General features: G+C 43.8%; 1 protein-coding gene across 1 annotated transcript; it reads left to right on the forward strand.

Moving 5' to 3' along the window:
* The first annotated feature begins 5,562 nt into the window (after nucleotides 1-5,562).
* LOC117506324 lies at nucleotides 5,563-14,315 on the forward strand. Its single transcript, XM_034165814.1, is given in 3 exon segments — nucleotides 5,563-5,839; nucleotides 13,858-14,067; nucleotides 14,070-14,315. Coding segments are annotated over 3 exon segments (669 nt in total). The 3' UTR covers nucleotides 14,252-14,315.
* Nucleotides 14,316-15,597: the final 1,282 nt, after the last annotated feature.

Here is a 15,597-nt window from a genome sequence, read left to right on the forward strand (position 1 = left end):
CCTCACTCCATGTTTCGTGCCTCACTCCGTGTTTCATCTGCTCACTCTGTTTCATCCCCTCACTCCTTGTTTCGTGCCTCACTCCGTGTTTCGTCCCCTCACTCCTTGTTTCATGCCTCACTCTGTGTTTCATCCCCTCACTCATTTCGTGCCTCACTCCGTGTTTCGCCCCTCACTCCATGTTGCTTGCCTCACTCCGTGTTTCATCCCCTCACTCCTTGTTTCGCCGCCTCACTCCATGTTGCTTGCCTCACTCCCTGTTGCTTGCTTCACTCCGTGTTTCGCCCCCTTACTCTGTGTTGCTTGCCTCACTCCGTGTTGCATCCCCTCACTCCTTGTTTCGTGCCTCACTCAGTGTTTCGCCCCCTTACTCCGTGTTGCTTGCCTCACTCCGTGTTTCATCCCCTCAGTCTGCGTTTCGTCCCCTCACTCCTTGTTTCATGCCTCACTCCGTGTTTTGTTCCCTCACTCCTTGTTTCGTGTCTCACTCCATGTTTCATCCCCTCACTTCTTGTTTCGTGCCTCACTCCTTGTTTCGTGCCTCACTCCATGTTTCGTCCCCTCACTCCTTGTTTCATGCCTCACTCCGTGTTTCATGCCTCACTCCTTGTTTCGTGCCTCACTCCATGTTTCCTCCCCTCACTCCTTGTTTCATGCCTCACTCCGTGTTTCATCCCTTCATTCTGTGTTTCGTCTCCTCACTCCGTGTTTCATCCCCTCATTCTGTGTTTCGTCCCCTCACTCCGTATTTCATCCTCTCATTCTGTGTTTCGTCCCCTCACTCCATGTTTCGTCCCCTCACTCCTTGTTTCATGCCTCACTCCGTGTTTCATCCCTTCATTCTGTGTTTCGTCTCCTCACTCCGTGTTTCATCCTCTCATTCTGTGTTTCGTCCCCTCACTCCGTATTTCATCCTCTCATTCTGTGTTTCGTCCCCTCACTCCTTGTTTCATGCCTCACTCCGTGTTTCATCCCTTCATTCTGTGTTTCGTCTCCTCACTCCGTGTTTCATCCCCTCATTCTGTGTTTCGTCCCCTCACTCCGTATTTCATCCTCTCATTCTGTGTTTCGTCCCCTCACTCCATGTTTCATCCCCTCATTCTGTGTTTCGCCCCCTCACTCTGTGTCCGTCCGTGTCACTCCGTCAAACATTTTTGACATCAGCATAACAGGCTTCTCCTTGTTTGATTTAAACTGATCCAATATTTTACGTTCAACAAATTAGAGCAAATGAAAATGTTTAAAGCTTTGCTCTGAATGAGTCGATGGATGTAGACTCACTGACATCAGACCTGGGGACACAAACCCAATCCGTACCTGGAGACCTGCCAGGCCTGAAAAGGAACATGCCCCATGACAGTTTCCTGCATGGGATAAACAGCTTTGAAGATGAAGGCGAGGTTCTGGGTCCAGGTTTGATCCATCACACAGACTGAAGTCTTTTGTCCCCGTCCATCAGTACCATCAGTATATACTGTTATTTTAAGATGTGAGATGCGTCAGTGGTGTTGAACCAGAACCATGTTCAGGGTCACAATCCAGTCAGTCTGCATCCTGATGCGAGGCACCTTTGGACAACTGGGAAAGGTCGTGGTGTTAAAGACCCTGAGGGTCCAGGTCCATTTGGCCCGGATCCTGTTCCTGTTCGGCTGAGGTTCATGTTACAGTCCACTGCTGCTTCCCTTCAGCATCAAGTCACGGCATTTACATTCCGATGGAACACTCCCTAATGTAAACAATGTGACCTTTGACCATTCTGCTGTTTCTTAGGAAGTTGAACAGTTTCAAGAGATTAAGGACTAAAAACCAGGACCATCTCCGGGACAAGCGTGAGGTTCTGAGGTTTAAATGCATTAAAGGCTTCAAACTGCCAGCGCAGTGGGTGGATCCAGCTTCAGGTGGGGGGTTGAACTCTAAACATGGACTCTGTCCTCATCGTCTTTTGTAGTCATTAGTTAGGTTTTGTTTATGTGAGCTCCCCCGACCCCCCAATAACGGGATCTGCCATTGAACATATAAAAAAAATACTCCTGAGCCCTCCCAGGGGTCGCGACCCTCAGATTGTCAACCACATCGTGCATGGAGGCAGGTTTGAAAGACCCGACAACTGTATGTGACGTCAGGTCAAAGGTCACCTCCACCGTCGGGACTTGAACCGCAAACCTTTCCAGGAATGTGTGGACGGGTGTTGTTAGGAATCTTTGCTTTGATCTTCATAACGACGGGTTCTGGAGAAGCTCTCACAGAGGACAGACAAGACTCAGTGACGGTCCCGAGACAAAGACGCTAACACTCAGTCAGGGTCCACAGTGAGACCAGTGTCCCAGAACTGGGTCAGTGGCTGAACTCACTGTCCCAACACAGGGACGCTGATACAGGATGAGATATAAGACGCAGACAGGAATGACGGAGACACAAAGAGGACAAAGACATTTAAAAAGTCAGACGAGTCCTTACCTGTTCTGCTGTCTTCTGCTTCCAGCAGACACTGACAAACTCCACCTACAAACCCCAGGAGGAGCTCGGAAGGCGGGACCCAGGGACCCAGGTTCAGGGACGTCCTCCTCCTCTTCAGCCAAGACAAATCAGAGCAGAAAAAGACAAAGATCTTCTGGAAAAAGTCAGCAGAAAACTAAACCAGTACTCAGAGTGCAAACCACGACCCAGAACCCACCCGGAACATTCCTCAAACCCGCCTGTTCCACGACATGGCCAACACCAACCTGCACGGGAGGAGGGACGACATTGTAATCCCGTCTGAGGTCCACTCGTCTTCCAGTGCTGCTCAGATCCCTCAGCATAAACCGCTTCAGGTCAGGTGTGACATCAGAAGTCCAAAGGTCCTCCCTCATCAACAGATGATGTCATCAAAAGAGTGCGGTGGACGATACCCAACCAGAACCCTCGATTAATCACAGCACCCGTGGAGCTGGGCCGCTGTCCTGACTTGATCCCGGTTCTGTCCATCCTCAGACATCAGGCGAGAATATCAGCAGTGCGTCTTTACAGCCTGTTTGACTCACTTGTCCTCACAGTCTGCCTCTCTGGGACCTCCTGAGAATTTGTGAGATCCCCAACAATTTGGTGGACATCATATCCTGCCTGGACACAGATACCCTGACTGCTGCATGGATAGGGGGTGGAGCCTCTGACTTCCTCCACTAAATTGCGGCATTCTTCAGGGATGCATCCTGGGTCGTCTTCAGGGATGCGTTCTGAGTCATCTTCAGGGATACGTTCTGTGTCTTCTTCAGCGATGTGTCCTGGGTCGACTTCAGGGTTGTGTTCTGGGTCTTCTTTAGTGATCTGTCCTGGGTTTTTCTTCAGTGATGTGTGCTGGGTCTTCTTCAGCAATGTGTTCTGGGTTGTCGTCAGCAATGTGCTCTGGGTCTTCTTTAGTGGTCTGTCCTGGGTCTTCTTTAGTAGTCTGTCCTGGGTCTTCTTCAGCGATGTGTCCTGGGTTGTCTTCAGGGTTGTGTTCTGGGTCGTCTTCAGTGATGTGTCCTGGGTCATCTTCAGGGTTGTCTTCTGGGTCGTATTCAGCGATGTGTGCTGGGTCTTCTTCAGCGATGTGTCCTGGGTCGTCTTCAGGGTTGTCTTCTGGGTCGTCTTCAGCGACGTGTGCTGGGTCTTTTTCAGCAACGTGTGCTGGGTCTTCTTCAGCGATGTGTCCTGGGTCGTCTTCAGGGTTGTGTTCTGGGTCATCTTCAGTGATGTGTTCTGGGTCTTCTTCAGTGATGTGTCCTGGGCCTTTTTCAGGGATGTGTCCTGGGTTTTCTTCAGCGATGTGCCCTAGGTCATCTTCAGGGTTGTCTTCTGGGTCATATTCAGCGATGTGTGCTGGGTCTTCTTCAGGGATGTGTTCTGGGTCGTATTCAGCGATGTGTGCTGGGTCTTCTTCAGGGATGTGTTCTGGGTCGTATTCAGCGATGTGTGCTGGGTCTTCTTCAGGGATGTGTTCTGGGTCGTCTTCAGGAATGTGTTCTGGGTCGTCTTCAGTGATGTGTCCTGGGTTTTCTTCAGCGATGTGTCCTGGGTCGTCTTCAGGGTTGTCTTCTGGGTCATATTCAGAGATGTGTGCTGGGTCTTCTTCAGCGATGTGTTCTGGGTCTTCTTTAGGGATGTGTTCTGGGTCATATTCAGCGATGTGTCCTGGGCCTTTTTCAGGGATGTGTCCTGGGTTTTCTTCAGCGATGTGTTCTGGGTCTTCTTCAGGGTTGTCTTCTGGGTCATATTCAGCGATGTGTGCTGGGTCTTCTTCAGGGATGTGTTCTGGGTCGTATTCAGCGATGTGTGCTGGGTCTTCTTCAGGGATGTGTTCTGGGTCGTATTCAGCGATGTGTCCTGGGTCTTCTTCAGGGTTGTCTTCTGGGTCGTATTCAGCGATGTGTGCTGGGTCTTCTTTAGGGATGTGTTCTGGGTCGTATTCAGGGATGTGTCCTCGGTTTTCTTCAGCTATGTGTTCTGGGTCTTCTTCAGGGTTGTCTTCTGGGTCGTATTCAGCGATGTGTTCTGGGTCTTCTTGAGGGATGTGCGCTGGGTCGTATTCAGCGATGTGTCCTGGGCCTTTTTCAGGGATGTGTCCTGGGTTTTCTTCAGCGATGTGTTCTGGGTCTTCTTCAGGGTTGTCTTCTGGGTCATATTCAGTGATGTGTGCTGGGTCTTCTTCAGCGATGTGTTCTGGGTCATATTCAGCGATGTGTCCTGGGTCTTCTTCAGGGTTGTCTTCTGGGTCATATTCAGCGATGTGTGCTGGGTCTTCTTCAGGGATGTGTTCTGGGTCTTCTTCAGGGATGTGTTCTGGGTCGTATTCAGCGATGTGTTCTGGGTCGTATTCAGTGATGTTTCCTGGGTCTTCTTCAGGGTTGTCTTCTGGGTCGTATTCAGCGATGTATCCTGGGTCTTCTTCAGCGATGTGTGCTGGGTCTTGTTCAGGGATGTGTTCTGGGTCTTCTTCAGTGATGTGTCCTGGGTCTTACAGTCTTCCACGTTTGCCTGGACGGGGCCTTGGGTCGGGTTATGGAAACCAGCGGCTGAGGTCAGTGAGGAAAGATGTATGGACCTGGATGTTGCTGGCAATTTTGTGGTGTATCTGGAATTGAACTCTGATGGTGCAGCTCCCTGATCCCTCTGTCTTTCAGCAGACCCAATCCTGATTAGTACTTGGCTAGGGGGGACCCCTGAGGAACACCAGGAACTGCTGTTCCTCCTTGAAGAACTGGAGTTTTCAGGAAGAGCATCTGCCCAAATCCCAATACCAGATCCATGGCGGTGACCTGAAGTAACCGGGGCAGCCGATCTGTGGCTCTGTGGGGACTTACTGATGCGCAATTAGATTTTAATATGAAGGTAATCCTTGGTCCCAAACATGGTGGTTTTTTTTTTAATTGATGTATCTATGGCTGGTTTTGAGCGTCTGAGGTCCCGGCAGGTTTTTCACCTCCCTGGTTTGAGAGCAGAGTTCAGTGTTTGTCCAAAGGCTGAACATTCCTCAGCATCATCGCGGCTCACTCTACCCGGGTCCTGACAGAACCCCAGACCCTACTAGCTGCCTTTAGGACCATGGGCCTACGTGCGGGACCGGACGTCCCACTGCTCGTCCTCCTGCTGTGCTCTGTGCCGGCTCTGGGGCTGGTGGATCACAGAGGAGACGCAGAAGACCAACGAGGGCTGAAAACCACCATCCTGGAAATGTTTCACATCAACAAAGTGTCTGCGAGTCAGCGGGACAAAGATCATCCCTACATGAGGTGGATTTACCAGAGCTGGGCCTCAGTCCAGACTCACAACTTCAGGGGGTTCGATGGAACACTGGTCCAGAGTTTCCGCAGCGGTCCTGGTAAAGAGATCAAAGACGCTAAATGAGTTTATGGATTTAACATCTGACTTTTAGAAAAACGGCAAAGCATCAAAATGTGTTTTTGTAGTTCTGACAAGCAGGAGTCCGGACGGACATGGTTGGATTTACACTCAAAATAAACACCAGTGACAGGTTTCAGTCAAAGCTGGACAGGTGAACCACAGATAACTAAACTTTAGTGCAGCTCCAGCACAGCTAGTGCACTTGTACTTGGATCTTTGTTTTTTAAATCCAGAGTACAGATTAAAGCAAAAGTGATCAGGATAAATGTCAGTGGTCAGGATCAAAGCTCACTGATTAGCAGCAAAGGTCACCAATAAGTATTGAAGTGGAGTGATCAGTATCAAATCTGAGAGATCAGGATTGAAGGTCTGTGGTCAGGATCTAAGCTTGGTGATCAGATCAAAGCTCAGTGATCAGGATCAAGGTCAGCAAGAAGTATCAATAAAAGGTCAGCTATCTATCTAAATTTGGTGATCAGGCTCAAAAATTCAGTGTGTAGGATAAAAGATCAGTGATCAGGATCTGTGACCAGAATCAAAAGCTTGGCAATGAGGATCAAAGCTCTGAGCAGGATATGGTAAATTTACTGTATTATATAGTGCTTTAAGGGTAGTGATGAGGATCAAAGCTGGAGAATGAGGAGCAAAGATCAGTAACCAGGATAAAAGATAAGTGATCAGTATCAAATTCTGGTGATAAGGGATAAAGGCCAGTGATCAAGTTCTAAGCACAGTGATCATGAATGAAGTTAAAAAATGAGGAGCAAAGTGCAGTGATAAGAATCAAAGGTCAACAATGAGGATCAAAGTTCAAATCAGGATATGTAAATTTGCTGTATTAATATAATGCTTTATAGTTAGTGATATGGATCAGATCTGAACAATTGGGATCAAAGACAGTAATCAGGATCAAAGATCAGTGATCAGTGTCAATTTCTGGTGATCAGGGTTAAAGGTCAGTGATCAGACTCTAAGCACAGTGATCATGATTTAAGTTCAATAATGAGGATCAAAGTGCAGTCATCAGAATTAAAGCTCGGCAATGAGGATCAAAGCTCTGATCAGGATATGGCAAATTTACTGTATTTATTAGTGCTTTAATGGATAGTGATGAGGACCAAAGATGAACAATGAGGACCAAAGATCAGTAACCAGGATGAAAGATCAGTGATCAGTATCAATTTCTGGTTATAAGGGTTAAAGGACAGTGATCAGGATCTAAGCACAGTGATCATGATTGAAGTTCCGGAATGAGGCTCAAAGTGGAGTAATCAGAATTAAAGCTTGGCAATGAAGATCAAAGCTCTGATCAGGATATGGTAAATTTGCTGTATTTATATAGTGCTGAACAATGAGGATGAAAGATCAGTCAACACGATCAAAGATCAGTGATCAGTAGCAAATTGTGGTGATCAGAGTTAAAGGTCAGTGATCAGGATCCAAGGACAATGATCATGATTCAGAAATGAGGATCAAAGTGCAGTGATTAGAATCAAAGCTCGGCAATGAGGATCAAAGCTCTGATCAGGATATGGTAAATTTGCTGTATTTATATAGTGTTTAAGGTTAGCAATGAGGATCAAAGATGAACAACTAGGATCAAAGATCAGTGAGCAGTATCAAATTTTGTATATCAAATTAGGATCAAAGATCAGTAATCATGATACAAGACCAATGAGCAGTATCAAATTTTGGTGATAAGGATTAAAGGTCAGTGATCAGAATCAAAGCACAACAATTAGGATCAAAGATCTGAGTGCAGTGATCAGAATCAAAGTTTGGCAATGAGGATCAAAGCTTTGATCAGGATATGGTACATTTACTGTATTTATATAGTGCTTTAACAGCTAGTGATGAGGATCAAAGCTGAACAATGAGGATCGAAGATCAGTAATCAGGACCAAAGATCAGTGATCAGGATGAATTCATGGTGACTGGGGTTAAAGGTCAGTGATCAAATTTGCTGTATTTATATAATGCTTTATAGTTAGTGATTTGGATTTAATCTGAACAATTAGGATCAAAGATCAGTAATCAGGATCGAAGATCGCGATCAGTGTCAATTTCTGGTGATCAGGGTTAAAGGTCAGTGATCGGGCTTTAAGCACAGTGATCATGATTGAAGTTCAATAATGAGGATCAAAGTGCAGTAATCAGAATTAAAGCTCAGCAATGAGGATCAAAGCTCTGATCAGGATATGGCAAATTTACTGTATTATATAGTGCTTTAATGGCTAGTGACGAGGACCAAAGCTGAACAATGACGACCAAAGATCAGTAATCAGGATGAAAGATCAGTTATCAGTATCAGTTTCTGGTTATAAGGGTTAAAGGACAGTGATTGGGATCTAAGCACAGTGATCATGATTGAAGTTCAGGAATGAGGATCAAAGTGGAGTAATCAGAATTAAAGCTTGGCAATGAAGATCAAAGCTCTGATCAGGATATTGCAAATTTTCTGTATTTATATAGTGCTGAACAATGAGGATGAAAGATCAGTAAACATGATCAAAGATCAGTGATCAGTATGAAATTGTTTGTGATCAGAGTTAAAGGTCAGTGATCAGGATCCAAGGACAGTGATTGTGATTCAGAAATGAGGATCAAAGTCCAGTGATTAGAATCAAAGCTCGGCAATGAGGATCAAAGCTCTGATCAGGATCAATCAATTAATCAATTTTTTTTATATAGCGCCAAATCACAACAAACAGTTGCCCCAAGGCGCTTTATATTGTAAGGCAAGGCCATACAATAATTATGTAAAACCCCAACGGTCAAAACGACCCCCTGTGAGCAAGCACTTGGCTACAGTGGGAAGGAAAAACTCCCTTTTAACAGGAAGAAACCTCCAGCAGAACCAGGCTCAGGGAGGGGCAGTCTTCTGCTGGGACTGGTTGGGGCTGAGGGAGAGAACCAGGAAAAAGACATGCTGTGGAGGGGAGCAGAGATCGATCACTAATGATTAAATGCAGAGTGGTGCATACAGAGCAAAAAGAGAAAGAAACAGTGCATCATGGGAAACCCCCAGCAGTCTACGTCTATAGCAGCATAACTAAGGGATGGTTCAGGGTCACCTGATCCAGCCCTAACTATAAGCTTTAGCAAAAAGGAAAGTTTTAAGCCTAATCTTAAAAGTAGAGAGGGTGTCTGTCTCCCTGATCTGAATTGGGAGCTGGTTCCACAGGAGAGGAGCCTGAAAGCTGAAGGCTCTGCCTCCCATTCTACTCTTACAAACCCTAGGAACTACAAGTAAGCCTGCAGTCTGAGAGCGAAGCGCTCTATTGGGGTGATATGGTACTACGAGGTCCCTAAGATAAGATGGGACCTGATTATTCAAAACCTTATAAGTAAGAAGAAGAATTTTAAATTCTATTCTAGAATTAACAGGAAGCCAATGAAGAGAGGCCAATATGGGTGAGATATGCTCTCTCCTTCTAGTCCCCGTTAGTACTCTAGCTGCAGCATTTTGAATTAACTGAAGGCTTTTTAGGGAACTTTTAGGACAACCTGATAATAATGAATTACAATAGTCCAGCCTAGAGGAAATAAATGCATGAATTAGTTTTTCAGCATCACTCTGAGACAAGACCTTTCTGATTTTAGAGATATTGCGTAAATGCAAAAAAGCAGTCCTACATATTTGTTTAATATGCGCTTTGAATGACATATCCTGATCAAAAATGACTCCAAGATTTCTCACAGTATTACTAGAGGTCAGGGTAATGCCATCCAGAGTAAGGATCTGGTTAGACACCATGTTTCTAAGATTTGTGGGGCCAAGTACAATAACTTCAGTTTTATCTGAGTTTAAAAGCAGGAAATTAGAGGTCATCCATGTCTTTATGTCTGTAAGACAATCCTGCAGTTTAGCTAATTGGTGTGTGTCCTCTGGCTTCATGGATAGATAAAGCTGGGTATCATCTGCGTAACAATGAAAAATTAAGCAATACCGTCTAATAATACTGCCTAAGGGAAGCATGTATAAAGTGAATAAAATTGGTCCTAGCACAGAACCTTGTGGAACTCCATAATTAACTTTAGTCTGTGAAGAAGATTCCCCATTTACATGAACAAATTGTAATCTATTAGATAAATATGATTCAAACCACCGCAGCGCAGTGCCTTTAATACCTATGACATGCTCTAATCTCTGTAATAAAATTTTATGGTCAACAGTATCAAAAGCAGCACTGAGGTCTAACAGAACAAGCACAGAGATGAGTCCACTGTCCGAGGCCATAAGAAGATCATTTGTAACCTTCACTAATGCTGTTTCTGTACTATGATGAATTCTAAAACCTGACTGAAACTCTTCAAATAGACCATTCCTCTGCAGATGATCAGTTAGCTGTTTTACAACTACCCTTTCAAGAATTTTTGAGAGAAAAGGAAGGTTGGAGATTGGCCTATAATTAGCTAAGATAGCTGGGTCAAGTGATAGCTTTTTAAGTAATGGTTTAATTACTGCCACCTTAAAAGCCTGTGGTACATAGCCAACTAACAAAGATAGATTGATCATATTTAAGATCGAAGCATTAAATAATGGTAGGGCTTCCTTGAGCAGCCTGGTAGGAATGGGGTCTAATAAACATGTTGATGGTTTGGATGAAGTAACTAATGAAAATAACTCAGACAGAACAATCGGAGAGAAAGAGTCTAACCAAATACCGGCATCATTGAAAGCAGCCAAAGATAACGATACGTCTTTGGGATGGTTATGAGTAATTTTTTCTCTAATAGTTAAAATTTTGTTAGCAAAGAAAGTCATGAAGTCATTACTAGTTAAAGTTAATGGAATACTCAGCTCAATAGAGCTCTGACTCTTTGTCAGCCTGGCTACAGTGCTGAAAAGAAACCTGGGGTTGTTCTTATTTTCTTCAATTAGTGATGAGTAGTAAGATGTCCTAGCTTTACGGAGGGCTTTTTTATAGAGCAACAGACTCTTTTTCCAGGCTAAGTGAAGATCTTCTAAATTAGTGAGACGCCATTTCCTCTCCAACTTACGGGTTATCTGCTTTAAGCTGCGAGTTTGTGAGTTATACCACGGAGTCAGGCACTTCTGATTTAAAGCTCTCTTTTTAGAGGAGCTACAGCATCCAAAGTTGTCTTCAATGAGGATGTAAAACTACTGACGAGATACTCTATCTCACTTACAGAGTTTAGGTAGCTACTCTGCACTGTGTTGGTATATGACATTAGAGAACATAAAGAAGGAATCATATCCTTAATCCTAGTTACAGCACTTTCTGAAAGACTTCTAGTGTAATGAAACTTATTCCCCACTGCTGGGTAGTCCATCAGAGTAAATGTAAATGTTATTAAGAAATGATCAGACAGAAGGGAGTTTTCAGGGAATACTGTTAAGTCTTCAATTTCCATACCATAAGTCAGAACAAGATCTAAAATATGATTAAAGTGGTGGGTGGACTCATTTACTTTTTGAGCAAAGCCAATAGAGTCTAATAATAGATTAAATGCAGTGTTGAGGCTGTCATTCTCAGCATCTGTGTGGATGTTAAAATCGCCCACAATAATTATCTTATCTGAGCTAAGCACTAAGTCAGACAAAAGGTCTGAAAATTCACAGAGAAACTCACAGTAACGACCAGGTGGACGATAGATAATAACAAATAAAACTGGTTTTTGGGACTTCCAATTTGGATGGACAAGACTAAGAGTCAAGCTTTCAAATGAATTAAAGCTCTGTCTGGGTTTTTGATTAATTAATAAGCTGGAATGGAAGATTGCTGCTAATCCTCCGCCACGGCCCGTGCTACGAGCATTCTGGCAGTTAGTGTGACTCGGGGGTGTTGACTCATTTAAACTAACATATTCATCCTGCTGTAACCAGGTTTCTGTAAGGCAGAATAAATCAATATGTTGATCAATTATTATATCATTTACCAACAGGGACTTAGAAGAGAGAGCCCTAATGTTTAATAGACCACATTTAACTGTTTTAGTCTGTGGTGCAGTTGAAGGTGCTATATTATTTTTCTTTTTGAATTTTTATGCTTAAATAGATTTGGTAAATTTGCTGTATTTATATAGTCTTTAAGGTTAGTAAAGAGGATCAAAGCTGAACAACTAGGATCAATGATCAGTAATCAGGATACAAGACCAATGACCAGTATCAAATTTTGGTGATAAGGATTAAAGTTCAGTGATCAGAATCTAAGCACAGTGATCATGACTGAAGTTCAGAAATGAGGATCAAAGTGCAGTGATCAGAATCAAAGCATGGCAATTAGGATCAAAGTTCTGAGTGCAGTGATCAGAATCAAAGTTAGGCAATGAGGATCAAAGCTCTGATCAGGATATGGCAAATTTACTGTATTTATATAGTACTTTAATGGCTAGTGATGAGGATCAAAGCTGAACAATGAGGATCAAAGATCAGTAATCAGGACCAAACATCAGTGATCAGTATGAATTCATGGTGATTGGAGTTAAACGTCAGTGATCACGATCTAAGCACAGTGATCATGAATGAAGTTAAAAAATGAGGATCAAAGTGCAGTGATCAGAATCAAAGGTAAGTTCTAATCAGGATATGGTAAATCTGCTGTATGTATATAATGCTTTATAGTTAGTCATTTGGATCAAATCTGAACAATTAGGCTCAAAGATCAGTAATCAGGATCGAAGATCGGTGATCAGTGTCCATTTCTGGTGATCAGGGTTAAAGGTCAGTGATCAGGATCTAAGCACAGTGATCATGATTGAAGTTCAGGAATGAGGATCAAAGTGCAGTGATCAGAATCAAAGCACAGCAATTAGGATCAAAGCTCTAAGTGCAGTGATCAGAATCAAAGTTTGGCAATGAGGATCAAAGCTCTGATCAGGATATGGTACATTTACTGTATTTATATAGTGCTTTAACAGCTAGTGATGAGGATCGAAGCTGAACAATGAGGATCAAAGATCAGTAATCAGGACCAAAGATCAATGATCAGTATGAAATCATGGTGATTGGGGTTAAAGGTCAGTGATCACGATCTAAGCACAGTGATCATGACTGAAGTTCAAAAATTACTAGTGCAGTCATAAGAACCAAAGCTCAGCAATAAGGATCAAAGATCAGTAATCATGATCAAAGATCAGTGATCAGTATCAAATTCTGGTGACCAGAGTCAAGTGATCAGGATCTAAACACAGTGATCATGATTCAGAAATGAGATCAATGCTTAGCAATGAGGATCAATGCTCTGATCAGATATTGTAAATTTGTTGTATTTAGTGCTTTAATGGCTAATGATGAGGATCAAAGCTGAACAATGAGGATCAAAGGCCAATAACCAGGATCAAAGATCAGTGATCAGGGATAAAGGTCAGTGATCAGGATCTAAGCTCAGTAATCACAAATGAGGTTCAGGAATGAGGAACAAAGTACAGTGACCAAAATCCTGCTTGGCAATGAGGATCAAAGATCTGAGCGGTATTTGGAAAGTTTGCTGTATTTAGATAGTGTTTTAATGGTTGCTGGTTGCTGAGGATCAAAGCTGATCAAAGTGCAGTGATCAGAATCAAGGCTCTGCAATAAGGATCAAAGCTCTGATCAGGATATGGTAAATGTACTGTATTTATGTTGTGCTTTTATGGATTGTGATGAGGATCAAAGCTGAACAATCAGGATCAAAGATCAGGAACCAGGATCAGTGATGAGTATCAAATTTTGGTGATCAGAGTTAAAGATCAGTGATCAGGATCTAAGGACAGTGATCATGATTGAAGTTCAGAAATGAGGATCAAAGTGCTGTGATCAGAATCAAAGCTCAGCAATGAGGATCAAAGCTCTGATCAGGATATGAAAAATCTACTGTATTTATGTAGTGCTTTTATGGTTAGTGATAAGAATGGAAGCTAAACAGCAAGGATCAAAGATCAATAATCAGGATCAAGGATCAGTGATCAGTTTCAAATTGTGGTGATCACGGTTAAAGATCACTGAGTTTTGTTCTTCAGGTCATTTGTCGGGTCTCTGTGTCTCACCAGGTCCAGATTATGGTCCTCCGGGTTGGATCTGGTTCAATGTGAGCAACCTGAATCCGCTGATAAAGGGCGCAGAGCTAGTTCTGTGCAGGAAAAGTCTCCACCAAAGTCTCAGCGTGACTGTCAGCGTGCACGGTGTCAGTGCCGCAGGCGGAGTCCTGACGGAGAGCCCCGCTCTCCAGGAGCGGCTACTGGACCTGGACCACAAGCCCGCTGCGTGTCCGGCGTCCTTGCGGCGAGGTTTCCGGAGGCCCTCGGGTTTCAGCTGCGGTACACAGACGACAGAGGAAGCCTGGTCCTCCATGACGCCCTGACGCGGAGCCTGTACCGCCTGAGCCCAGGCGCGCTGGATCAGCCCTTACTGGTTCTGTACCAAACAATCCCGAACCTCGTGTGACATTTGACCCTGAGGGCAGGACCAGTCATAACTGAGCTGAAATCAATTACCACAAAAAAATAAAATCCTGAATGTCACAACATTTTTGTTTGATTTTGTGTTGTTACCGTCTTCGAGTTTCATACGTTTGAGCTGCTTTTATTCTGAGAGGTTCTTTGTTTAACTCAACATCTGGGACAAAATGTCATGTGCAGGAAACTAGTAAGTCCCTTTTTATGCATTCGAGGTCGCCACAGCAAATCCGAGGTGGATCTGCACGTTTAATTAGCACAAGATGCGAAGGAGAAATTTAGACAAAAACATTTTAATTTTCACTCATTTTATTTTGAAAGGTTCTGTAGGAAATGTCAGAAAGCTGGGCGTACTGCCCTCTGGTGGTAGCAATGAGTTACTACACTGATATATTGGGTCGTTTATCTGAAAAAAAAAAAAAAAAAAACAGACAAAAATGATCAAGTTTCACCGTTAAATCAACTGAAGAGATAATAAAAGCGCTGAATGTTTTATTTTGTTGTCAGACTCATTATTATTATTTCAGGTTCTAAAGGCTGCGAGCAGAAACGTCATTAATCAATCAAGTGATCAATTCAAATATCCCACAAACAACAACTTTAAAAATGGTCTAAAGGTCTAATGTGTTTAATTGTGTGTGTATATATATATATATATATATATATATATATGACTCTCGGGTATGTATATGTGCTGCTCTGGCTATTTTGTATGATTATATATGCGTTCTTTAATGAATTATCGGTATGTTATTTTGATAGTCTGAGCACCGGAAGTTCATTTTCTCGGCTCTGATTGGCTGTGGAGTCTGTCTGTTGGCGGCACTGTTTGCGCAGAAAGCAGCAGATCTTTTGTCGTGAGTTTTGCGGACCGTCCGTGCGTTCGCGCACGTGCGTGCAGAACCGTCCGAGCTCGCTCCGCCCCGCCCACCCAGCGCGGGAAACAGGCCGCGCGTTCGATTCCCGCGCGCGCCGACGATGCTGTGAGATGTCGGGAAACCAGTACAACGGGCAGGAAGTGAGCTGCTGCATCAAATACTTCATCTTCGGCTTCAACATCCTCTTCTGGGTGAGACCTGCTCCGGTTCCGATCCACGAACGTGCAAATGTGTCCACCGTTAATCCGCTTTGATTCTGCGGATCGACAGTCAAGCACTGCCTCTACTGGTGGTTGGCTCTCACTGCGGTATTGTATCACTTCCTGTTCCGGAGCACAGCGGTGTTTTTCTGTATCTGTTAGCTGTTTAATCTGCACAGTTAGATTGATCTAGTTATCTAGATTACGATTTGTTTCCCAGTGTAATCTTTACGTGCCTTAACTAAAGCACTCCTTCT

Source organism: Thalassophryne amazonica, unplaced genomic scaffold (genome assembly GCF_902500255.1).
Source record: "Thalassophryne amazonica unplaced genomic scaffold, fThaAma1.1, whole genome shotgun sequence".
NCBI classification, from domain to species: Eukaryota; Metazoa; Chordata; class Actinopteri; order Batrachoidiformes; family Batrachoididae; genus Thalassophryne; species Thalassophryne amazonica.